Here is a 25,373-nt window from a genome sequence, read left to right on the forward strand (position 1 = left end):
GGGGAGGGGGCAGAGAGAAGCTACAGGCAAGAGATCAAGAGATTAAGGGGGGGGGACAAGCAGCCCCTTTTATAGTGGGCAGGCCTACCTGGCTGTTGCCAGGTAACTGTGGGGAGGAGCATACCTGTCTGTTGCCAGGTAACTGTGGAGGTGGAGTTTAGACAGAATACTAACAATGTCTGTTTTTGTTTTGAAACAAGGTCTCACTGTGTAGCTCTGTCACTATGTAGATCAGGCTGGCCCTGAATTCCTGACTCTGCCTCCCAAGTGCTGGGATTAAAAGGGTGCATTACTAAGCCATGTCCTTTTTTGTTTAATAGAAAACTTGGCAGTTAGCGCTTGTCTAAGATCACACTCAAGAACATAGAGCAGCCAGGCTCCAATCTTGGAATCTTTTGATTTTCAGAGGGATATGGAATGTTATGAGGTGAGAAGTGGGCGGATGGGTTTGGAAGACAAGAAGGGAATCAGGCTACAGGAAGGTGTAAGAAAAATGAGGCAGAGAGGCAGACAGATTGTTTCAACAGGCTGAGACTGCTTTATTGGAGGAACAGCAGGCCTAGGGGATTTGGATATATATATATATTTATTGTGTGTGTGTATCAGGAAGTTACAGCTCTTTTTTTGTGGTTTGACTGGGACCAGAGTGGGTTGTTTTCCATACTCAGGCACATTGTTTCTGCAGGTGAAGCAGACCTGTCTGTCAAGCCGGGGCTAAGCAATTCTTTCTGGCTAAAAGCTATTGCCTAGTACAGCCAGACTCAATTCCTCATGACTGGAGGCTATTAACCAACAGAAGGTGTGGACAATGTTTAGTGAAGGTGGAAAGCTATGCCTTTGAGGAGATCTGCTTCCATGAAATTACTCTTCTTTAATGGTAACCTGCCAAAAGCCTTCTGTTCCAATACTTAAATGCATTAAAAAAAAAAAATTATCCTGTGGAAAATCCAAAGGTCTTTGACTACACTAGGTAGTACAGTTGCTACTACTGCAGAGCAGATGCTCCAAGAACTATGCACGTCTATTGGATGTTTACTAAATGTTTCTCAATTTACATATCTTTTAAATATCTCATTAGTATCCTAGCTGAAGCTAATTCTAATCCATTCAAAATTCTTTGAGCATGTTTGTACCCCTCTTATGAATGACCACGTGCAGTGTGAACCCTGAAGGGCAGCAACTAGCTTCTAGGACAATCCGGAATAGATTAAAGGCCTGCTATATAGTTGTCAGATGAGTAAGTCACATTAGTGCTTGATCCAATCATAGTTGTGTGTAACTTCTTCAGTGCATCTTTGATACTCTTTTACCAACACTGGCAATTTGTATGCCTTTTAATCGTTGATTGTATGTGTGGATGAGCAAAGAACCAAAGTAAGTCTCTGGGGGTCTGCCACAGAGTTGGCAGTATTAACAAAAAACATTTAATCTGACAGACTTCAGTGGTTTCCCTTTGCACTCAGTGTGAGATACAAATACATACCATGCTGTAACTTATAAGGCTGTGTCTATTTCTTACTTCGTATACTATGGCTACCCTAACATCTGATCGGTTCCTCCCACAAGTACTATCCCTTCATCCTGAGGAGTATGGCACACACCCCATCCCTGCCTTTAATAGACCAATCTTCCCACTTAAACTAACATCTACTTATTCTTCCAGACTTAGATGCGACATCATTACCCCAGACAGCTGATTTTTGGCTTCCGGTCTGAAAGCCCTTTTCACTCTCCACTGGAACATCCCTTTTCCTCAGAGTGCATTTAGAGCAATGTATTGTTTCCTCAGCTGACGAAAAGCCATTTCAGGAATGGTTGCCTTCCATTTCTATAAACCTAGTGCCTAGCTAGTATAGTGCTTAGTGGTTTTTAACCAATGTTCACTAAACCAGATCCGTAACAAATACTTACAGGCTTGGCATAATATTTTGGTAACAGATTGTCTGAGCAAAGGGACCAGACCTAGCTTATCACTTGCTACTTTCTTGTGCTCCTAGACCTTTTAAAGGTTTCCTAAAGGCTGGTGGGCATGGTGCTTTAGTACTGTGTACCAAGAGAGCCCTAGCTTCCTATTTATAGCTTGCACAATCCATGCTTTGCCTGGGGTAGCTACAGAAGTCAGGACAGGAAGGTCATGTAGCTGTATAGAGAAGCCAGCTCCATCACTGACTCTTGTGAGGGCTTGTCTCCCAGGCTTGGCTTCCACTACAACGCCTCACAGGGCCCCTCCTCTTACACACATCACCTCTGTTCTCACCCAGGGCTCCCTGGCTTGTGTCCTTCCCTCCTCTGCCTGTCTCCCCTTTTCCCCACAAGCCAGATGGATAATCTCCATCAAAGACTATCTCTGCCTCCCAGGCTCAGAAGATCACAGCGGGGCCTGGAAGAAGCTCCTCTTACACAGAGAGTTTGTTTGAGGATTGATGGGGTTCAGAGCCACCCCTCCCCCAACACTTACACTACCGAAAATAGGAATGACCATCTGGATCCATTTATGGGGCTGCCTGGGGGAGGGGAGGATGGCAAACTGGAAACTGTCAAGCTGGTAAACCTTTGAGGGTAAGATGCTGCTCGTTAGAAGAATGAGCCTAGGGTGCTCCCTCTCTTGGTGGGAGTCAGGATGTCTCCTCAACTGACTCCATGTAGGACTCCCCAGGGTTCACAAACCTCCTCTCTAGGGGCATTCCACTCATTCTGGCATCCAAGGCTCTCTCCCTGGGCTGATCCCAAATTTCCTTTCCAGACTCATCTCTGTGTCCTTGTGATCTTGTGGTGCTGGCCTCACCGTACCTTATTATGTCCCCTGTCCCTGCTTATGCCTTTCCTTAATCAGGAATGTCCTTTGCCTCTGCTCCTGCACCATGTTCAAGGTTTCAGCCTAAGCTTCTCCTGTGCTTCCAGAGCATGAAGGCTGTTTCCACCTACTGAATATTCATGTGTACTTGCATTAGCATTAGCTGTTTACATGGCTGTCTTCCCCTGGAGATTGTAAACTCCTCGAGAAAGGGACTGGCTGGATCTACTGGTCCCTATAGTCAGCTGGGAGAGAGGGCATGCTCAAGGAGTACTCCAGGAGCTGTTTGTTGACCATATATGGTCTCCTTTCTGGGGAAGCTGCATCTCAGTCAGTAAACCTGCAAAGGTGACATGGGACCGAGCCAGGGGCTGCTGTGGCTGCTGTTTGGAGGAACTCCTGGACTGGATGCATGGTGTGGTGCTCCAGCAGGCAGTGTCTCTGATTCTGTGGATGTTGCAATCTTTCTGGTCAGCTCCATCATCACACCTTGTGTCCTGGAGACTGGCTACGTTTCTTTCTTTCCCCTTCTCCCCTCTCGTTCTTCCTGTCCCCCCTCTTCTTCTTTCCTCCTCCTCCCTTTTTCACCTTGCCATCCCCATTAGGGCTGTGAAACTTTCCACAACTGAGAGGGGACTGAAGGGGCCAATCATTTAATGAAGAAACCATTTGCCAACTAAGTCTCTGACTCTTCAGGTATCAGAGTACAGCTTCTTATTCTCCTCCCTTTTACGGGCAAGTTTACCCCAGCGAGGTTACAGACTGTGTAGCTCGGGCTGGAATCTAAGTCTCCTACTTTGGGATGGCATGGTGTGAAACACATGGACTCAGGAGATGGCCAGTGGGTTTAGGGTTTGAGGCCTAGCTGTCAGGAGCTATTGAAAGTAGCTGAAATAGAACATCAGTTTCTTCACACCTGCAACAGGAAACAGCTGGGGCATTGTTCACTAGGTACAGTTCCTCTGTAGCATATATGAAATCATGGATTCAGTCCCTGTAGAACTGGGCACGGAGCGGAGTGTAGTGGTGCACACCTTTAATCCCAGTGCTCTGGAGGTAGATGCAGGAGGATCTCTGGAGTTTGGGGCCAGCTTGGTCTACATATCGAGTTCTAGATAACCAGAACTACAAAGAGAAACCTGTCTCAAAACAAACAAACAAACAAACAAACAACAAAAGATACTGGGCATAGTGACACAAGCCTGCAATCTCAGCACCAGAAGATCTTGCTTCTAACAAAAAGAAAAAAAGGAAACCTTATTTTAAAAAACACTTGAATCCTTTAATTTTTAGAGATATTGATGACTGTTTTGCTTGCATGTATGTCTGTGCACCACATTCATGCCTGGTGCCTATGGAGGTCAGAAGAGGGTGTTGGCTTTCTTGGAACTGGAGTTACAGATGGTTATGAGGCACCATGTGAGTTCCTGAGAATCAAATCCTGGTCCTCTGCAAGAGCAACAATTACTCTTAACTGCTGACGACCTCTCCAGCCAGCGAATACATTCTTCTTGAGCTCTGCCTCTCAAGAGGCTGTGTACATCCTGTGCTGTCGTTCTCTGGTTGGCCTGGACCTCGAGGAGACTCACCCGCCTCTGCTTCTGGAGCACTGGGATGGAAGGTGACCTCGCTATCTTGGGGTTGTGATGCCTGGTCCACATAAAGATTCAGTGCTAATCAGCAGTGACTAAAACTGTGCATCACTGGTGGAGAACACATACCCACCTGTTCTCTCACCACCATTTACAGCCTCCTTACAATGAAGGACGATAACCAAAGCAGGCAACAGTCTCCATTTTGCTGCAAGAATACATCCAAAGAGGTTGGTGGGGTTGGGGTTGGTGGGCGGGTGGGGGTAGGTGGTGTACAGGATGGACTTACCTGAGGTATAAGCACATATTGGAATCTAAGCCACATCTACCTGTCTCTGCTGGAAAGGGAGACTGACAGGAACAGAGAGTCAGTCTGAAACAGTAAACTATGGCTTTTTAGAACTAGGGCCGATTTTCATTTAAAGAAACATGGCAGAGGCAAGCAGATCAGTCCTACCTTAGAGCAGGATGCCTTCTGTAGCAGTTGCATTTGGCCTGAGTCTGGAGTGATGGCACCTAGGCTTTGAAGCAGCCCTTTTGTCAGGGATTGTTATCTAAGACTTTATGGGCTTGTTCCTTTGAAGGATTCTCAGAGCCTTTCCATAACTTAGTCTGGAGACCTGTCTGGCAAACCAGAACTCTCCCAAGGCTGAGAATTGCTTAGGTGGTGGTTCCTTCAAGACAACGGTTAGATCAGATAAGAGGTTTCGGTATGCAGAAGTTGACTTGCTAAAAGTGCCTTTTGTGTAACAATAAAAAGCATAAAAAGCACTTCTAGGAAGCTGCCAGGTCAGTCTGAGAGAGGCAGATTCTCCCTGCTGCTGGAGAAGCCTAAACTCACCCTCAGTGTCTCTTTTCAATCTTCCTGCCTTAACCCTGAATACCAATAGCCTTCCATTGCCCGATGGCCATGTTAATATCCTTAAGTCTGAGCCTGATACATGGTGGGACACTGGTTGAACAGTACCTAAGAGGATCTTGTTTCCCATCAAAGGCCAATGCTCAGGGGCCAAACACAATCCCCTAGCTTGCTATTCCACAACTTCCAGAGTCTGGAAGCTCTGGGCTGGCAGGAACAGTCAGGAACCAGGTCTATTGTGTGCATTCTTACTGTGCCAGTGGCCAGTCCAAGGCCAGACACACAGAAAGCTGAAACACACACAGCAGGAGTAGTAACATAAGAAAATGTTGTAGTGTTTTAGTGAAGATCAAAAACCAGGGCCTTGGGCATGCTAAGACAATGACTTAAAATTTTTGTTGAGTGTTTTGCCTGTATGTCTATTTGTGCACCATGTGCGTGCTTAGTCTTTTTAGAGGCCAGAAGAGCACATTGGATCCCCTGGAACTGGAGTTACAAATGGTTCTGATCTACCAATGGGGCCTGGGAGTGAGATCCGAGTTCCCTGAAGGAGTAATTCACCAACTGCTGAGCCATCTCTCCAGTTGCAACAAAATGACTCAAAAAACTGAAGTAGGAATCAGAGATCAGGGATTTAGCTTCATTTGCTCTTTGGCTGGGAGCCAGTCATCCTTTTCCTCGTTCTCTTTGGAATTCATTGTCTGTGCTCATGTAGTATGAACATGGCCAGGTTAGTGCTCTCAGCTCGGGCTTCACCACAGAAAGATCATGAACAGGTTCAAAGAAACACATAGACTGCTAGGCTCCACTTCAGCCAAATCAACACAGAAGCTCTGGGTAGGGGGACAAGGAAAATATTTTAAAGATGGGGGGGGGAGAGGGGGGCTGGGCTAGAGAGATGTCTCAGAGGTTAAGAGCACTGACTGCTCTTCCGGAGGTCATGAGTTCAAATCCCAGCAACCACATGGTGGCTCACAACCATCTGTAATGAGATCTGATGCCCTATAATACGAGCCAGTGGGGGCCAGAGGGAGTGGGGCTGGAGCAAGAGGGAGAAGGGGAAGGGAAAAAAAGAAAAAGATCCTGCTTATGGCCAGGTCTGAGACTCCCTGAACTAAGAAACTCTTAGGTTCTGCAACCACATTTTAGCGTGATCTGTACTGAGACCATCACAGGTCTCTGGGGCTATACCTGCCCACACATCTATTTGCAATGTCTGCTTTGCTGTGTCTTTCCACCACGTGAGCTTATCTGAACCTCCAGGCTCTCTTATCAGCAGGACCAGTGAGAGCCTTGGATGAGTCACACGTGTGCAGTGCTTTAAAACTAGACCTCTGCTGATCTTTTTTCCCTGTCTTTATTTATACTTTTGCCTTTTCCAGAGCCACATAGCTGGAATAGTAAAATGTGTCACCTTTACTGATTTCACTGTGCATGTATTATATGCACATTAAAATATTTAATATGCATTATGGGTGTCTTGTTTGGATAGGTCTATGTACCACATGTGATCCTGGGACCCTCTGAGGCCAGAGAGAGCTTGGGATCTCTTGGGGTATATACAGATGGTTTTGGGCTGCCCTGTGTGTTAGGTGCTAAACCTGGCCAGAGGAGGAGCCAGGGCTCTTAACTGATGTGTGATGTGTCTCCAGCCCCTCCCACTTTTTTTTTTTTTTTTAAATTTCCTGAGATGGGATAGATACTGTTTATGCTGGCCTAGAACTCTGAAATCCGGGCACCCTACTTCAGTTTTCTCAGTAGTTGGGAACACAGGTGCAAGCCACAGCACACAGCTAGATCCGTTACCTTTCTTGTTTCTGTTGCTTGCAGAGATCTGCCTGCTTCTGCATCTTGAGTACTAGGGTTAAAGATTGCCATGCCTGGCTTTCTTTTTTCCCTTTTTATTTTCATGCATATGCAGAAGGATTTTTTTCCAGGAACATTCTATTGTATGGCTGTAGCTGGTTGTAGCTAGTTTATCCTCTGACCTTTTGAAGCACATGCTGGCTGATTCCAGCTTAGACAATCATGAAAAAAAAAAAAATCTGGGTATGTGTTTTTGCACGGAAGATTTTGCCTCATTTTGGTGAACGCCAATAAGAACTGCATTCTCTCCTAAAAAGTGAGTATATTACTTAGGTATGGCTTTTAATCCCAGCATGTGGGAGACTTATATAGAAGGCTCATAAATCTGGGCTACATAAGTTCCACGTCAGCTTAGGCTAAGTAGAAAGGCCGTTTCTGATTTTAATTCTGCCTTTATAGCAGCAATGAATCAAGCTGCAGTTACTCCACATGCTTGTTAGTGTTTAGTATTGTCCCTTGTTTAAACCATCCTGACAGAGGTGTAGAGTTTTCTGTTATTTCGCTATTCTGTAATGACATGTTGCCTTTTTAAAGATGTAATGATATGTTGACTGTTTTTTTTAAGACAGTGTCTATGATGCACTGGCTAACTTGGAACTCTTTATATAGACCAGGGTAGCCTCAAACTCAGAAAGAGATCCTCCTGCCTCTGACTTTTTAGTACTGGGATTAAAGACATGTGCCACCACACCCACCATGTTAACTATCACCTCACAATGCTTGTAGGACATCTGTGGTTAGGTATTTTTTTAGGGGTGGCATGGGGTTTGAGACAGGGTCTCTACTGTATGGCTCTGGCTGTCCTGGAACTTGAACAGGCTAGCTTCAAACTCAGAGATCCACCTGCCTAATCCTTCTGAGTGCTGGGATTAAAGGTGTGTGCCACCATGCTTGGCTGGCCCTCTCTTTCTCTCTCTCTCCTCTCTTTTGGTCAAGACAGGGTTTTTCTATGTAGCTCTGGCTGTTCTAGTACTTGCTCTGTAGACTAGGCTGGCCTCAAACTACTCAGAGATCTGCCTGCTACCATGCCTGACAGAGTATATATATAGCCAGAAAAAGGAGTCTGATCCCCAGTAATTAAGAGTTGACAGCCACCAGTAGGTGCTGTGAAATTGAACCCAGGACCTATGGAAGAGCAGCAAATGCTCTCAACCACTGAGCCACCTCTCCAGGTCCTGTATATAGTATCTTTGAGTCCACCCCAGAACCCATTTGAAACAAGGTCTTGTAGCTCAGGCTGGCCTTGAACTGTCTCTGCTTTTACCTCCTAACTGCTGAAACTACAGGCATGAATGTACCACACCTGGCTCAAAACTGATGCGATCTTTGGATCTGAGTGTGATGGCTCATGACTGCAATTTCAGTACTTCAAATTGCTGAGAGTACCAGGCCAGCCTGGGCTACAGTGTGAGGCTATCTATAAAACAAAAAGCAGCAAGCTGGGCTTGGTGGTATGTGCCTATAATTATAATCCTAGTACTTGGGAGGTAAAGGCAAAAGATCAGAGAGTTCAAAACCAGCCTAGGCTCCAAGAGACCCGGTCTCAAAATGTAGGACCTGCAGATTTCAGACCCAAAATGCTTTCTCTGTTGGCACCATTTCTTTATAATCCTTGGTTTGAGTTTTCATTCTTTAAGAGTGTCCTTTGCTGAGCCCAAGTTTTGAAGTCGGATGAAATCTTAGTACTCATTGATCTTACTTTTGATGTTGCATCTATAAACTCAGTACAGAACTCACGGTCACATGGCTTTCCTTGTTATTGTCTACCAGTCTCACTCTGGTAGACAATTGGGCAGATGTATGTGAGGCCCAGTCTTGGCTTCTGAGCTGCCCAGTGAGGATGCTGGGAACCAGAGGAGCAGGAAGTGCTCTTAACTAATGAGCCACCTCTCCATCCCAATTTCTAGAGATTAAAAAAAAAAAATTGGTAGCCAAGAAGTGGCAGTGGTGCACTCCTTTAATCCCAGCAGAGGCAAACAGATCAGAGTCTGAGGCCAGCCTGGTCTACAGAGTGAGTTCCAGGACAGCCAGGGCTACACAGAGAAACCCTGTCTCGAAAAACCAAAAAAAAAAAAAAAAAACAAATCTGACAGGGGGACAAAGGTCACTGGGTGTTTTCCTTTTGTCTCTTTGCACCCTGGTTACTGTGAGGTGGGTAACTTCCCTCTGTCCCTTGTCCTACCAGGTATTTGCCTTGCCACACACAGGCTGAAAGGCAATGGGACCAGCTGATCATTACCCAAAGCCTAAGAAAACATGAACCAAAATAAACTGTCCCTGGTTGGTTTTCTCAGGTATTTTTGACACAGCATTGACAAAGTGACTGATATATAGGCAAGCTCAAGGTACCAGTAACAGAGACCTAGTCAGGGAGCGGGGTGAGAGCAGGGAGCACGGACCTCACTGTGCCTTTTGTTTCTGTGTGTGCATGTTTGTGAGTGTGTACATGGTGGGTGTCCTCTACTGCCTCCTGTCTTCTGAGACAGGACCTTTTCATGGGACCTGGAGCTTATTGACTCAGCTGGACTAGAGGGTCTTCCTGTCTCGGCCACCCCAGCACTAGGATTACAGCAGCATCTGGGTCCTCATGTCTGTCTGTGTGATGTGGATCTTATCAAGTCATCCTACGACTCCTCAACTCTCTGTAACCCTAAAACTACTCTAGGGAAAAAAAATGGTTAAAGCTATTAGCTCAGAGGAAGGAAAGAGCTCCTACTAACTCTGACAACTTTCTCCCTCACTGAGCATGGTGGCTCTTAATCCTAGCACCAGGGAAGCAGAGGCAGGGGGATCTGTGTGTTCGAGGCTAGCCTCTGGTCTATATTGTGAATTCCAAAACAGCTTCTCATTCACTTTTTGTTGTTGTTTTTCGAGACAGGGTTTCTCTGTGTAGCCCTAGCTGTCCTGGAACTCACTCTGTAGACCAGGCTGGCCTCGAACTCAGAAATCCGCCTGCCTCTGCCTCCCAAGTGCTGGGAGTAAAGGCGTGCGCCACCACTCCCGGCCCTCATTCACTTCTTAACTACTTATTTTCTGTTGTGGGTATAGGTGTCTGTCTGCACATATGTGTCTGCACCACATGTATGCAGTGTCCATGAGGCTAGGAGAGGATGTTGGGTCCCCTGGAACGGAAGTTACAGATGGTTGATGTGTATGCTAGGGACAGAACTCAAGGTCCTCGGCAAGAACAAGTGCTTATAACTGTTGCCGTCCTCTTGGTAAACTCTAATGGCTCTTTGTCACCGGAGCAAGCCTAGGTCTCTTATTGAGGACATGGATCCTCTAGTCACCCCACTATCTATAACCTTTCCCAAACCAATCACTTGGGTCTCCAAACACAGCACTGCATTGCACCTTCCTTGTCTTGGGACACTCTACCTCTCCTGCACAGTTTGGAAATGCCTTGAAGCTTCTGAAGACTTAATGTGGGAACACAGGGTCTTTGTCTGGACCTGATGAGGCACAGCCAGTTATCCCAGCTTGGCTTTTCCCACAACTACAAAGAGAAGATTCTTAAGTTTCACAGAGGAACTGTTCTTGTGACGCTAACAGCTCCTGAACTGTATCAAAGGACCTTAAGGTGCCTTGGTAGGGTGTTGACAGCAAAGAGGAATGTTTTAAATCTGAGCGCTACCAACATCTACTGGCCACCGAGAAACTGGCCAGCTTGAGGTAGTCTGCAGTTTAATGAGGAGGCCACATCACACTGCTTTTGACTATACCCTTTCGGGGAGTTGGGTTTTAGATGGCTTTAGTAACACATACCTTAAATCCTAGCACTAGGGAAGCAGGCACATCTCTGCTTAAGTTCAAGGTTCCTGTCCTACAAGGGCAGCCGGTGATACATAAAATAGTGGCCCTGTCTCAACCAAAACCAAAGTTGAGTTTTTAGTAGTCACTGCAATAAAAATGAATCAATGTGGAATTAGAGCGATGGGTGGTGGTATCTGCTTGTGAATAAAAGTTTGAGAAGCTGTGCAGCACCCAGCAAGTACATAGATCCCATCTGGAACTGGCTATTAAAGAAAAGATAGGGTGGCTGTGTGGCTCAGTGGGAAGTGCTCCCCTGGCATACACGATGCCCTGGGGTCCACCCTACTGTGTAATCAACTGCATCACATTAACTAGGTGTGGTGGTGTACACCCATGATCCCAGCACTCAGGGGATGGAGGCAGGGGGATCATAAGTCCAAGATCACTATTGACTACCTGCTGAATTTAAGGACAGCCTGGGCTAGAGAGCCTGTCTCAATAGTTTCTCCTAATTTATGTGTATTATATTACTTTTTAAAATATAACTAATTTGCTAGGTTTTTGCCACAAAAACCCCCAAGCAATTTGCGATTTGACTTAAATACTTAATAAATTGAGCTCAGCCTTCTTTTTTTTTTTTTGGAGGCCCCATGAAAAATTACTACGATGAAACTGTTGTGAGCCAAAAAATTCTGGAATCTTTTGGTTTAAGAAATCACCAGATAATCTAGGACACAAAGGAAAAACAAAAACAAAAACAAACAAAAAGCCCAAAACAAAACTAAAACTAAACCCCATGGGTTCTGAAGTCCGTCCCTTCAGTAGGCTACAATCATATTTTTTCTGTAGTAAAATAGAAAGGAACACAGAACACATGGCAGGTGGGGAAGGGTGACTGTAAAACACTCACCCCTTATAACACACACACACACACACACACACACACACACACACGACCGACTGTGGAAAACACTCACTCCTTATAACACACTCACAAGTGACTGTGTACAATATTCACTCCTTATAATACACACACACACACGACTGACTGTGTAAAACACTCACCCCTTATAACACACAGAGAAGAACCATGCATTGAGGATCACAGGACGGGATGTGCACCTGTCTTGGGTTCAGTTTAAAGAATCTGAAAAACTACCAAGATTTGAAATCCGTCATCGTTTCCAAAGGGAGAAAGGCTGAGAGTAAAAGCTGATGGCGTCCAATCACAGCTGTGGGCTCGGCTGTGGGCTTCGTACTAGGCCTGCTGGGCTGACCCGACCCATACAAGGCAGGTCTTACTCTGCTCAGCAGAGGTGTGGTTGCTTCACATCACAGAGCCATGGTGGGGAGGGACTCAAGACCCATTGGTGCTCCCAACAAATGCCACCAGTCACGGCTAGAACAAAATGGTTTTAATCAATTGCGTCACCCTCACTCTCCCGGGAGCAGAGCAACAAAAGGCTCGGCTCCTGCCCCAGAGGACAGTAAGGCTTATGTGTCTCCACACTGCAGGGTCCAGGCTAGGCAGGCGGGTGGGAGACAGGAGGATGGACAGGGGGGATGGCAGGTGGCTTGAACATAGGAAAGCAAAGGTACCCTGGCCAGTTCTTGTACCCCAGGGCCCAGCCCAACACTCCTGCTCCCCCTTCCTGGCTTGAGAAAGGTCATGAGGAAGAGACAGGGGAGTAAGTCCCAGCAGCAGGAGAAGCAGCAGCAGCAGCAGCTGTTTCCTTCACCAATAAATACACTTCATCACCAAGCTAGGAGAGAGGGTGGGAAGAGGACCTGGGGTGGGCAGGAAGGGGAGAAGCTGCCACCTGTGTCGCTGAGATTAAAGCAGTGAGATGGTGCCAGACCCCCCACCACTAGCCTCACCCCCCCATCTCCTTAAAACTGTGAAAAAGCTTTTAACGTGGCCTCCTGTCTCCAGGGCTGCTCAGAAGCTTGACTGAGAGGAGGCACCTGGCAGAGACAGGGGCGAGGGAGGGGAGAGGGAGGGAAGAAGGGAGGGAGGGGGAAGACTGCGTCTCCCTAGAGGCTGCAGCTGGAGGGCTGCAGCCCAGAGGAAGCACACAGGGCTGGGGGAGGCTGGCATGAACCAGCTCCAGAGCAGGAACCAAGGGGCCAGAGGGAGAGGGGGCTTGGCGGTGGAGTGGGCGCCGTGTCCAGTGTAAAGCTTGGGGCTGCTGAGGAGGGACAGCTGAGCTGAGGACTTCCCCCCCACTCCCCCCAGAGCAGCAGGGGACAGAGAAAAGCCATCACTTCTTTGGTCTTTGTGGCGGCTCAGCACACGGGAGGGAAGGAGGGCAGAGGGTGAGAAGGGTCCTTAGGAAGCGCCACCTCAGCAGAGTAGGCCTGGCTGGGAGCTCTGGCAGAAAGGTCACAGTGAGGCCGAGGAGCGCCCAGGAGAGGGCCATGGCGCATTAGTACTTGCAGGGGCAGGTGGGTGGGGATGAGGTGCCCCACCCTGTCACATCATAGGAAAGGCAAAGCCCTCAGAGACAGCCTAGAACAGGCCCAGGAGGGGACGACGAAGCTCCACTGCCACCAGGGCAGGTGGCCTGACCTTGCCACTGCGGGCTCCCATGTTTCCTATGCTTCCACCTTAACACTGGTGGCTGTGAAGGGACCTTCCAGAAAGACCACAGGGGAGCTAGCCCCTTAGGCAGGAAAGCAAGTGGCAACAACAGGCCAAGGCAAGCCTTTGCCAGCAGGGAGCTCCACTCCCTTTCTGTTGCCAGCTGAGGGCAGGGCAGTCCATGAAGACAGCTTCAGCTCCTGCCTCCCCACTGGAGGCAGAAGGGGTTTTGAGAAGGGCTGGAGCCTTCCAGAGACACGGAAGCAGGAGGTAAGGGCATACGGAGGTGATTCCCCTCCTGCTTTTCTGCTCAGGGCTGGGGACAGTCAAGGGACAACCAGCCCAAGAGTCTGAAAGCCAGCAAGTTGCAGCAATCCCCATCCGCAATGTCAAACTAACAAACAAAACAGGGGAAATGAAAAACGGGGGGTGGGAAAGACAAACTAAAATGAGTCCAGCCCCATCACGGCACAGGGCTGGGAACTGGGGCTGGGAGCCTCTAGCTGGGCCGGCACTGCACCTGGCCCTCTGCGCTGTCCTCGTCATCGGAGGCCCCGGCGCCCCCGCTGCTCAGGCCTGTGATCCGGTAGCCCATGTCCAGCAGCATCGCCTCCAAGGGATTGGCGTTCATGCGCCGCTGGTTGGCCTGAGAAGCGCCTTCCATATCCTCCACAACTCGGCCTGTGAGGTCTTCACTCTGTCAGGGAAAGGCAGCTGTAGTGAGCTCAGGGTGGAGGGAGAGCTGTGAGGAGGCACATGGACTGTGGCAGACGCATAGGCCGAGCAGGGAGACACACACTGGGATATATAAGAGGAAACATCCACTTCAGAATATGTAAGACATCACACCGGGTTGTCTGAGGGGCACATAAGACTAAATACATGGGGAGAAGTGTGCACACAGGAATACATGTTGGGGGGTGCCTCACATGTGTCGGCTTGGGGACCATACAGCCCCCTACCTCTAACGACCCCTTTACATTTTCTCCCTTGAGGAAAGGTCCTCTTTATAAAAGCACAGCAAACCAGTTCTGCATTCAGATCTACCATATGAACGTCAGTCTGCTAGCTGTCACTGGAAGGCTCACCTGCCCACGTTTAGAGCAGAGGAGGCCACACTGGCCTAAGTGCTCTGTGTGCAAGGCTGCATAGCAATCAACTCCAAGTGTGTGCCTCTAACAGCTTCTGCAGGCCCCTCACAGTAGCCTACAAGGGAAGGGCCTCCAGGGAGCCTGAGGCAGTCTCACAAGAGGCTGGTCTAGCTCTGTCCTCCCCCTTGCACACCTGCTCTTGTATATATGGGCATTTCACCTTTCTGGCTAGCTCAAGTGTATGCTCCAAGAATGCAAAAGCCAATCTCAGCCCAGAAATGCTCACTGCATTTAGAGCTTCCTAGGGCCTAGGGGCTCCCACCTTCCAGCTTATCTTTTCCAGCACTTTCCAGCCTGTATGGCTCCCTTCCCTTTCCTGGCAATGAAGCTCACAGTTCTTCCATTCCCTGTCGTTTGGCTTTGGCCACCTTGCTTGTGTCCTCACCTCTGGTCGTGGGTTCCACAATCGCACAACAGGGTCGATGCCGCTGGTGGCCAGGAAGCAGTAGCTGGGGTGTGGCTGCAAGCAGTTGACAATGGACTCATCCCCCTGGAGCACTCGGACTAGGTTGGTGGTCTCCTTTTCCCAGATGAAGAAGGAGCCATCATCAGAGCCGCTGACGATGTACTGAGCATTGCTGCCAGGGAGTAAAGGGCAGGGAGGTCAGGCCAGGGAAAGGCTGGAGGGAACGGTGAAGACTACTCAGTTCCTCACACTCAAGGGGCTATCCTTGACTCAGAACTCTCCTATGCAAATGAGCTCTTCCATACGGCATGTACCAGTCATCACTATTGCTGGACAGTGGTGGTGCATGCTTTCAATACCAGCACCTGTGAGGCAGAGGCAGGCACATCTCTATGATTTTGAGGCTAGCCTGGCCTACAGAGTGAGTTTCAGGATAGCCAGGGCTACAAAGTAAAACCCTGTCTCAAAAAACAAAAATAACAACAAAAAAAAAAAAAACACCTCGAAAATCGGTGATTGTCTGGATCCCTCCAATATGATGCTGCAATACCCACGAGGTAAATATTACCTCACTGTTGTAGGACTGACTCCTGTCTCTATCTCTTGTAAGAAGAGCCTCATCTAGCTAAACGTTCCCTCAGCAATCCAAGACATCTTGGACCCCCAAATCTTACAGTCCATCTATAATACAGGCCCTCATACACTGTTGATACTGGGAGGGGATCTTGGGGAAGAGACCCTCTGGATGTAAGTCCAAAGGGGATAAACAAAGCAAGGATGGGGCTTGTGGTGGGTGTGTCTGAGTACCCAAGGCGTGGTCTAAGATGCCCAGCCTCGTAGTTCTTGCCTCCCTTTCAGCAGCAGACAAAAGTTCCAAGTGTCCAGACAAAGCTAGCAAGCTCTAGGACACTAGACAGAGTGGGGAGGGGTGGAGGAAACTTCCAGACACAGCACTGATGCCTCGTAGGCCAGTCTGTCATGATTCCACGTGGTATGGCTGGTTTAGGGTACAGAGGCAGAGCCAGGCAACGAGTAGCTCCATGTCTCCCATGTGACCCTGCCCCTTAAACCCTTGCTGCTGACTGTGATATGTATTTTCCTCCTGCTCAGGGCCTCAGACCTGCCAAAGAAATTCGCCTCCTTGATATCCGTTGTGGTGTTGCAGTGGCCACAGTAGCGGAACTGATAGTCGTAGCTCCGTTCCCGCAGCACCATTTCGTCTTCTGAGATGGAGTCCTTACGGCTCGTGCTTCGAAGGCGAACTGGACCACCACCACCAGCTGCCTTCTTCTCCTCTGGGGCAGAAAGCAAGGACAGGTGAGCAGCTTCCAGTGAGACCAATTCTCATATTTGTAGCCCACATCACCATGGCCCAGCTCGCCCTCTAACTCCACAGAGGCGCTGGGTAGGCACGGTGTGCCCTCTGCAGAAGAGACTGGTGTGGAGGCTGTGCTGGATCCAGGGCCACACAGTTTGACCTGGGAGAGCTGAGCCGGGAACTAAGGCACTGTCCTAGACACCATGCCTGCTGTCTAGATGGAAACAAAGGCAACCAACAGCACTGGCTCTCTCTCGGCCTAGGGCATTCTCTGCTAAGGCCCTGCCTGGGAAGCAGGTGGGAAGGCCTGGCTAGAGCCCACACTGCCTGGCTGGAGCCCACACTGCCTGGCTGGGCTGTGCCATTAATGCTCAGCAAAGTTTCAGTGAGAGCTGCTGACTATCCCCTTCTTCAGGCATGAAGTGAGTTTCAGGGGTCAGCAGACTGTCTTAAGGCCATGGAGCTCCTAAATTAGCACCTGAAGCCAGGGCTTCTAGATCAAAGCCCCGTGGCTTCTCTGGGTAGGGAGCAGACAGCTGCGTCCCCCGGGCACACACTCACCACCGTCACTTTTGGAGAAAAGGGCAGCTGTGATGTCCCGGCCCAGTGCATCACAAGCGCTGCTGTGGGCCTGCTCTGGGAACTTCCCTTTGAAGTCATCCAGGCACTCCAGAGCCTCAGCCACATACTTCAGTTCAAAGAGGCACCGGGCTAGACGGAAGTGTGCCTTCAGGTGGCAAGGGTTTAGGGAAATGGCCTTGAGGCAGTCCCGGAGGGCATCGTAGTGGTCACCATCCCTGGGAGAGTACAGAAACATAGCTTAGAGGTGAGGGAGGCCCGTGGCAGATACAAGGTTCCCACCACTTTCTGTGGCTACTTCTAGGCCATCTCTGACAAACCTCAGAGTGAGGAGATATGGAAATGAAGCCAGGCTTAGCCCAGTACTCCCTCCCTGGAAGATGGAGTAAACTGAGGAGCAAGCCAGGAACCCCAGCCTTGAGACAGTAAAAAGCAGTGTTGGGCTGCCCTCTGCTGGGCACAGACTGCAACTGTGCACTGCTCACCTCAGGCACCCGCAGCTCTGCAGCAGAAGGCCTGGCATCCTGCCCACCTCAGACTCCCCAAGCCCTCCTTCTCTTTTCCTTCATCCACCTCCTCAAATCCCCCTGCTGGCCTTCAAAGCTATGTCCAAGGCAGGGGGCCCTCAAGGACAGTTCTGTGGTCTGGAGAAGCCAGAAGTGTTAGGCCAGGGGCTCAGGGTCTGACCAGCAGGCAGTGTGCCCTCAGCCAGACCCCCCTCTGTCCTGGCTGACTGATCTGCAGCAGCTGTGGCCTCCACCTCCTGGGGCTGGAGGATGGGGCCTGGCTGTCTGGCAAAGTCAGCTCTCTGGAAGCTGATGGTGAGGGGCTGTGCACACCAGGAGCTCCAAATCCTCTCTACTCTTTTCTCCAATGGATAAAGAGAAATAGAAGCTTTCTATTGGAAGGGGTAAAGGGAGAAGCCTTCCTTTTCCTATGCTAAGCCTGGACAGGAGGCACAGCTCCCTGCTGCCAGAAACACATTTTGCCTGTCATCTGTACAACCAAGCAGCAATGAGGGCCACTTTGCCCTTTAGAAACATGTAAATGTTCATATTTTCAGGGCTGGAGATTGAAGCCTCCCCCCTTCCTACTGGGCTGGGGTGGGCCTGTCTGGCAGTCACTCACTAAAGCCAGGGGTCCCTTCACCAAGGGCACAGGTCACAGAAGGGGCCTCCCGACCCTCTCTTGCCATGTAGTCAGATGGAGCACCCAGCCCTTAGCCAAGGAAACGACAGCTAAGCAATGTGGGGCAGGCAGGAGACAGAGCTGCTCTGATGGTGTGCTCTGCGTCAGAACGAGTGGCTGTGACGAAGGAGCAGGCGCTGTTTGGAAACCCAGTTACTGCCTGCAAGGTGCCCCTTTCTGAGCTCCTAGCAAGAGCCAGACCAGAGACCAGCCAGGAGCCAGAGGGTGGTCTGTTTCCAGGAGCAGATGGTAGCCTTGGGGAGACTGGCCTGGGACAGAATGTGACATTCTAGGGGTCACTGGCAGGCATGTGGGGATGAGGGAAAAAAAGAGCAGGCTGGCCCCAGGGCTCACCCATCCTGGATGTACTGCCAGATCAATCTCCCTGAAAAGACAGCCCTCTGCACATCCCTGCTCAAATCTCTCCAGTAGCTGCCCATCACACACTGAATCAAGGCCAAATGCCACCCTCTGCATTCCAAGCCCTTTCCAGGCAAGCCCCAGGCTACCTCACAGACTCATCCCCTGCCAGTCCTTTCCAGAACCCTCTGCTCCAGCCAAATGGATTTGCTGTTCTGAAGCAGGCTCTTGAGTAGTCCCCCGCCCCCACGCCTTTGTTCACACCATTTCCTCTCCCTGCAGTGCCCTTCCCACAGTCCTCTCCTCCCCCTCATCTCCTTGTCTAAGCTGCCCACACTTCGAGCCCATTCAGACGCCACATCTTTCTGAGGCTTCCCTGATCCTGAGCTGAGGTGACTCAACTCTTCTTGGTGCCACAGCACTTTACCTGACCATTTACAAGACATACTGCTTCCTGCATCTTTCCTATGGTTCATGCTGAACTATGTCAGAGATCTGATTCTTGTCCAGAGGCTGGACATTTTGGGGCACAGGGACTCAGAGTGATACAACTGTTTTTCCCAGTACCTAGCACATAGTAGGAACTCAGAAATCAAGCTGTGAATTAGGAAATCACCAACTTCTTTCAGCAAAAATACAGACAGGAAGCTGAGCTCTCAGCCAAGTCTAGATGAAGGGTCTGTCACATCCTCCTAATCAGTGTAACAGAGGTGATACACCTCAGATGGCCTAGACCCCATATAGTCCTCTTTTGAACGTGGGTGCCCCTTGATCCCTGGGGAAACTCCTGATGCTTCATCTAACTTCTGTGTGTGTGGCATCTCCCCCAATCCCATCCTGCTGACTTGGGTGGGTTTCTTAAGCTTCCCCAGGCCTGCCTACTTTCAGCCAGACGATGGCACACCAGCTGGCCTGTCTGTCTGGGCAGAGCCGACGGATGCCAGACGGAGCAGAAATGGCTGTGGGCCCAGCTCTATCTGTCTCTAGTCTTGGCCCTGGCTGGGGGATGGGGGTCTGCCTGCCTGCCTGCCTGTCTGATGGTGCTGCAGGCAGGACTGGGGCCCTGATGGTCTCTGAAGGTGTGGGGTATCTTAGGATATTGACCTGTTTTACTACCAGTCAGTGTATCTCTGAGGTCTAGTTTGTACTTGGTCAGTGAGTGGGTCTAAGCCCAGAAAGCAAATGCAGGGCCATTCAACTGCAAAATCACTTTATGAAAATAACTGAGTTCATCAAGCTCCTCAGCTGCATCTATCAAGATTCCACTGTTCCTTCAAAGTCCAATCTAATCTCCAATAATTAGTATGAACACCCCTCTTAATCCCTACCTCCATTTACACCTTATAACAAAGCAATGTGTGAATGTCCTGCACACTAAATGTCTTGTGTTACCTCAGCCTTAGGAAGAAAGGAGGGGGCCTACATTGAAGAGACCCTAAGAGGCAGAGGGCTGCAAGTGCTACCTTCTATGGATGCCCTAGCAACTTGGTCTTGTGGTCTGACCCAAAAACCTCTGTGGTGCCCACTCACCACTTGCGCTTCATGTAGGCAGCAGCTCGGTTCCCGTAGAGCATAGCATTGTGAGGGGCCTTCTGCACAGCCTGGCTATAAAGCTGGATGGCCTGGGTCCACTGCTGGCAGGCAAAGGCTTCGTTGGCTTGCTGCTTCACACGTTCCAGGTATGGGGGCAGCTCCACCTGGGGGCTGGGAGGGAAGGAGAACAGAGACAGACCAGTTAAGGCTGATCATCCTACCCAAGGGCCATGAGTGGTTCTGTGGACCCTGGCATCTCATTGCCATCCAGGAAAAGGGCCACTGTCACCCTGAGCTTGGGCCATTTCCTATTACCACGAAAGAATATGTATAATTCCAAATACCATGAGCCAGTAAAAGAGGCAGAAAAGGCTGTCTGGAAAGGAATAAAGAAATTATTAATCAAATGTTTGGGCTTAGGGAGAGCCACTAAGGTCACCTGTATCCACACCTTGTGACCACTCTACTTCCTCCTAGGAGAGAATTCTGTTTTGTCAAGGACAGGACAATTTGAATATCTAAGCCCAACAGAGAGGTGGGAAGAGAACAGAGGCAGAGACTATTGTAAAATGGGAAACAGTGTAACAGGGCAGATCATCTGCATGGGAGACAAAGTTCCCATGCCTCTGGACTCTTACTTACCCCAGCGACTGGGACAGAAGGATAAACGGCACTCTGGGCATGTTTGGCAGCCTCTCAGAAGTGGCTTTCAGAACACTAGCTGTTCTCTAAGAAGCCTCTCTGGCCCAACCTCTACCATCTGGGATTCACAACTGGGTTAAGGTCAGGAGGGAGGGTTTTTTGTTTGTGTGTGCATGCACACACATGCACACATGCACTGTGTGTGTGTTTTGTTGAGATTTTTGTATTATGAGTGTTTTTCTTATATCAATGTCTGTGCACCAAGTGTGTGCAGTGCCTGAGGAGGCCAGAAGAGGGCACTGGATCTACTGGAAACGGAGCTACAGATAGCTGTGGGCAGCTACATAGGTTCTGGGAATAGAAACTAGGTATTCTGAAAGAGCAGCAAGTGCTCTTGACTGCTGAGTAGGCTCTCCAACCCCAAGAAGAGAGGTTTACAGGCCATGTTTCTCTCTCCTGTCCATAAGCTGTAACTAAGACTGAAAGGCCATTGAGGTCAGCTGGCCTTACCTGATACACCCCTTGCTTTCTGGCAGCCGGAAGCCGTTGCTGTGAAGGTGTAGGCCATTCGACACACCGTTGGACACACCATTAGTGGACATCTTGCCATTCTGGACTTCTGGCAGAAAGAGAAGAAAGTAACAATGACAATTCAGGAGGAGGGCTTCACTTCTCTGCACCCCTTTGGCTTCCATCACAGAATCTGATGGCTCCATTGTGAGACTATGTTCCCAGATCTGACCCAGTCACAGAAAACAAGTCAGGACAGGCAGGCAGTGGTATGAAGAAAAGCCTGTGCACCCTCTGCTGGCTACAGAGGATATAGCTCCTTTCTGTCTGACATTCCCTACAGCTGAGGTTGGGGAGGAAAAGAGGGGTGAAGAGGTGGGTGCACCAGCTGTAAGCCACAGGAAGAAATCCATGAACCAGGATGAGAAGAGAAAGGGCTACTACTTCAAGTTCTTAGCCAGGGCACCAGAAGGGTGCAAAGCCTTGGACAGATCTCTGACCCGTATGACTACCCTTCTGATAAGGCCAGTGTAGAGATCTTTTCTTTTGGAGTGTATAGACACAGGTCAGAGTAAAGAGTGGGCTTCTCTACAAAGGAAAGTACACAAGCCTCCACCCACCACAGCAGGGTTCCCTAAGGTAGAACTTACCCACTGAGTGGCATTTTCTAGGCAAGAGGAAGGTATATGGCCGTTGCTTGTAAGTCAAGTCAAACAAATACACCTGGGATTGAGGAGAGATGGAGGCCATGAGGCAAGCACGTGGCTGAAGCACCAGCAAGATCTGGGCAGCTTTCAAGATCGGATCCTCAGCTCCCAGTGAGTATGGAACCTGAGCGCGAGCCCGATGCTTCCACGGAAGCTTTTGAGTCTTGGGGTAGGCTATGTGACTTAAACCCTTGCTGATATATGGTCATTACCTGAGAGCACATATTTAAATCTGAAAGGTACTCAAAGGCACTCCAATATCTTGTTTTACAGACGAGGAAACTGAGGCTTCAGAGAAGAGAAGCTACTAAAAGTGACACTGCCCATTACCCCTGTAAGGAAGCAAATGTTACCTGCTATTCACTGAGTGCTCGTCAGTGCTTACTGTGTTCCAGAGTTCTGCTAAATGTTCTATATGGACTTATCCCAGAAAGTACAACATGAAGAGCCTGTTAGTATCAGCATCATCCTTTCTGCAGATGAAGAAATGCAGACTCTGAATTCCATACTTTACCAGGGTCCTAAGAGCAGCATAGCAGGCCTCCAACCAGCCCTGCTGCCTCGGACTGCTCTGCCAGGCTTTGCGTTTAGCCCCATCTCCCTCAAGCCAGGTGCTCACCCACTCTCCAGTCTCTTTTGTATTTACACCTTGCTTATGACGATGGGTCACTGTTTCCCTTCCTTGTGTTTGCTGTCAGCTTCAGGGCCGTCTGTATTTGCATCTGTCCCTATCATGTTTATGAGAATGCTAGTGCCACAACAAGGGATGACTGGAGATAAATTTCTACAAGGTTCAGTACACATCCTGAGCTGAGAGCATATAAATCTGGGTTGGCACCTTGGCATTATCAAGTAACACTTCTCAAAGCTGGCCCTAGCTCAAAGCTTGGCTGAGTTCTAAGTCTCAAGGATTTCCTTCCAGGAAACACCAGGAGAGGAAACTGAGGCTCGGAAAAAGATAGACAATTGCTTCAAATCACTGGAAACAGTAGGTAGCAGGTTAGTGTAGGAGTGTAGCACTCCCTTCTTCTTCAGGGACAGGTCTCACTGTGAACTGAGGTTGGCCTTGTATTTTCTATCTCTTGTGTCAGCCTCCTGAAGCTGGGATTACAGGAGCCACCACATGAAGCCAGCATGATGTCTGTTACTTCCTCTCTCTTTCCTCCCCTAACCTCTCTCATCTCCTCTACTCTCACTTCCTCCCCTCTCAGATAGGGTTCCATGTATCCTAGGCTGGTCTTGAACTTGTTACATATAACCAAGGATGATCTTTAACTCCTGATCCTCTAGTGTTTCTCGAATGTTGGGATTTGAAGGCAATGATCACCATCCCTGGTTTCCTGGCTTATGTAGTGCTAGGGATCAAACTCGGTTTTGTGCATGTTAGGCAAGTACTGTATTCAGTGACTAACACTGCTAGCCCATGGTCTATCCATTTCAATGCCTATCTTCTTTTTCTTCTCTTATTAGGCTGTGAGTGTGTAGTGTCCCGGGAAATGCAAGCAAGAACACACCACAGTGCACATGGACATCAGGACAGCTTTCTTCCAACTGTTTTCAATAGTTCTGGTTAGCCTGGAATTCACTGTGTAAACCAAGCTGGTCCCAGAGGTTCTCTCCTTCTACATTGGGGTCTAGGACTAAGCTCAGGTTGTCAGGCTTGGCCAGCAAGCACTTTTACCGGAGGAGCCACTTGTCAAACCCTTTAAAGCATTCTTAACCAAAATACCATATGTCTGTCTAGTTCTAGGTTAGGGTAACCACGGTCCCTCACATGTCGTATGTCATTTACAAGGAAGCTGATACTTTTACCGCCAAGATAGGGGACGCGGGTGAGACTCTCCAGGCAGGGAACCTACCTGCTCTCCTCCCATGTTGACTAGCAGCTCTGTGCCATTGGGGCTGAAGGTCACGTACGTGGCAACCAGCACTCTCAGACGGCTGTTATAGTCAGGCAGCTTTACTGGCAGGTGACCTGCCAAGAAGAGCACAATGACCCTACAATGAGACTTCAGCCCCTACTTAAAGAGTCAGGGGACAGTGTAAAGACAGGAATCCACTTCATGGAGGGAGCTTGTAGCGTTGAGCCCTCAACATAATCAATGAGCCAGCAGCCAAGGGCTTGCCCCTCAGTCATTTTGTGTGTGTGACAAAGGGTCTTGCTATGTAGTCCAGACTGGTTTTATTACTAGCTCTTTCAGATCAGTGTTGTGATTTTGAGCCTCCCTCCTTACTTAACCTCTTGAGTTCTGGGATTACAACCCTATTTTAGAGAGAAGAACTCCTCAGAGTTAAGTGATTTTTGACAGTAACACAACTGGTCAAAATGAGGAGTAAAGTCCAGACCTGTCTGATTCTAACACCCTACCCTCTGGCCAGCCTCAGAAAGAGCCAAGGTCCAGGCAAGAGCCAGGCTGGGCCCTACCTGCGACATAATACTGCGCTGCACCATCCGGAAGGGGCTTCTGCCGGTCACAGAAGGTGTGCACGCCTGCCGAAGGGCTCTGCTTCATGCTCTTTCTGATGGAAGGAAAATTGGAGAGGTTAAAACTGGCTGGCTGGATCACACTCCACAGAGAAAACCCAGGGTCATGTCTCTAGAGGTACAGAAGGACAGAAGTTATCTTTCTTCCTGACACAAGCACTCCATGGTTTGCTCTTTAGACGGCTGTGAACACCAGTGCAAGTAGAGTAGGCTAGACCTGTCCTAGGATCAGGGATAGCCAAGGCTGTGGAGAATGCCTGGGTTCTTCCAAGAGACTGCCCCCTCTACCTTCTTTCTTTTCGGAGACAGTGTCACATTAGCTGAGGTTCACTTCAAATGCAGCTCTGTAGAGAAGGATAGCCCTGAACCTCTGAGACTCACTCCCTGTGTCTCAAGTGCTGGGATTGCAGTAGTGTGCCACCACTCTTGATTTTACCTTTTCTTTTCTGTTTTAAATATATATTTGATTTTAAAAATGAAGTGTCTGTGTCTGTGTGGGGGTCTGGACATGTGAGTTCGGGTGGCAGAAGAAGAGTCCCTGTGGCTGGAGCAGTGAGCCGTGAGGGTGTGGGAACCTAACAGAACCAAACCACTGAGCCATCTCCCCAGCCCCAATCTTTCAATTTTTTAAAATAATAAAATAGGGACAGGTATGTAGTTCAGTGGTAGAACAACTTGTCTAGCATGTACAAGGCTGCATGTTCTATCCCAGTATCATAATAAGCAAAACTATTATAAACAAAATGTCACATGTTTAAGACTGTAACTCTGGGGTCAGGGACAGTGGCATAATCTCTGCACTTGGGAGGCAGAGTAGATCTCTTATGAGTTCAAGGTCAGCCCGACTTTGACTGGCTCAAGGCCAGTCAAGATTACATAAAACCCAGCAGTGGTGATGCATGCCTTGCCTTTAATCGCAGCATTTAGGAGGCAGAGGCAGGTTGATCTACGTGATTTCAACGTTAGCCTGGTCTACACAGAGAAACCCTGTCTCAGTGTGTGTGTGTGTGTGTGTGTGTGTGTGTGTGTGTGTGTGTGTGTGTGTGTGT

At 49.1% G+C, this 25,373-nt stretch overlaps 1 protein-coding gene across 2 annotated transcripts in view; it reads right to left on the bottom strand.

Moving 5' to 3' along the window:
* Nucleotides 1–12,264: 12,264 nt before the first annotated feature.
* Wdtc1 (WD and tetratricopeptide repeats 1) overlaps nucleotides 12,265–25,373 on the bottom strand; it is a 49,498-nt gene continuing 36,389 nt past the window's right edge. The window contains exons 8-16 of one of the 2 annotated variants that reach the window (XM_028759804.1): nucleotides 24,265–24,359; nucleotides 23,699–23,814; nucleotides 21,783–21,855; nucleotides 21,133–21,241; nucleotides 19,978–20,151; nucleotides 16,882–17,117; nucleotides 16,123–16,297; nucleotides 14,982–15,174; nucleotides 12,265–14,142 (exon numbers count right to left, since the gene is read on the bottom strand). In XM_028759804.1, coding sequence (XP_028615637.1) covers nucleotides 13,945–14,142; nucleotides 14,982–15,174; nucleotides 16,123–16,297; nucleotides 16,882–17,117; nucleotides 19,978–20,151; nucleotides 21,133–21,241; nucleotides 21,783–21,855; nucleotides 23,699–23,814; nucleotides 24,265–24,359 — 1,369 coding nt within the window. In that variant the 3' untranslated portion in view covers nucleotides 12,265–13,944. The remainder of the gene's footprint in view (nucleotides 14,143–14,981; nucleotides 15,175–16,122; nucleotides 16,298–16,881; nucleotides 17,118–19,977; nucleotides 20,152–21,132; nucleotides 21,242–21,782; nucleotides 21,856–23,698; nucleotides 23,815–24,264; nucleotides 24,360–25,373) is intronic. The other variant, XM_028759805.1, reaches the window with a different exon arrangement.

Source organism: Grammomys surdaster, unplaced genomic scaffold (genome assembly GCF_004785775.1).
Source record: "Grammomys surdaster isolate TR1022 unplaced genomic scaffold, NIH_TR_1.0 126313, whole genome shotgun sequence".
Lineage (NCBI taxonomy): Eukaryota > Metazoa > Chordata > Mammalia > Rodentia > Muridae > Grammomys > Grammomys surdaster.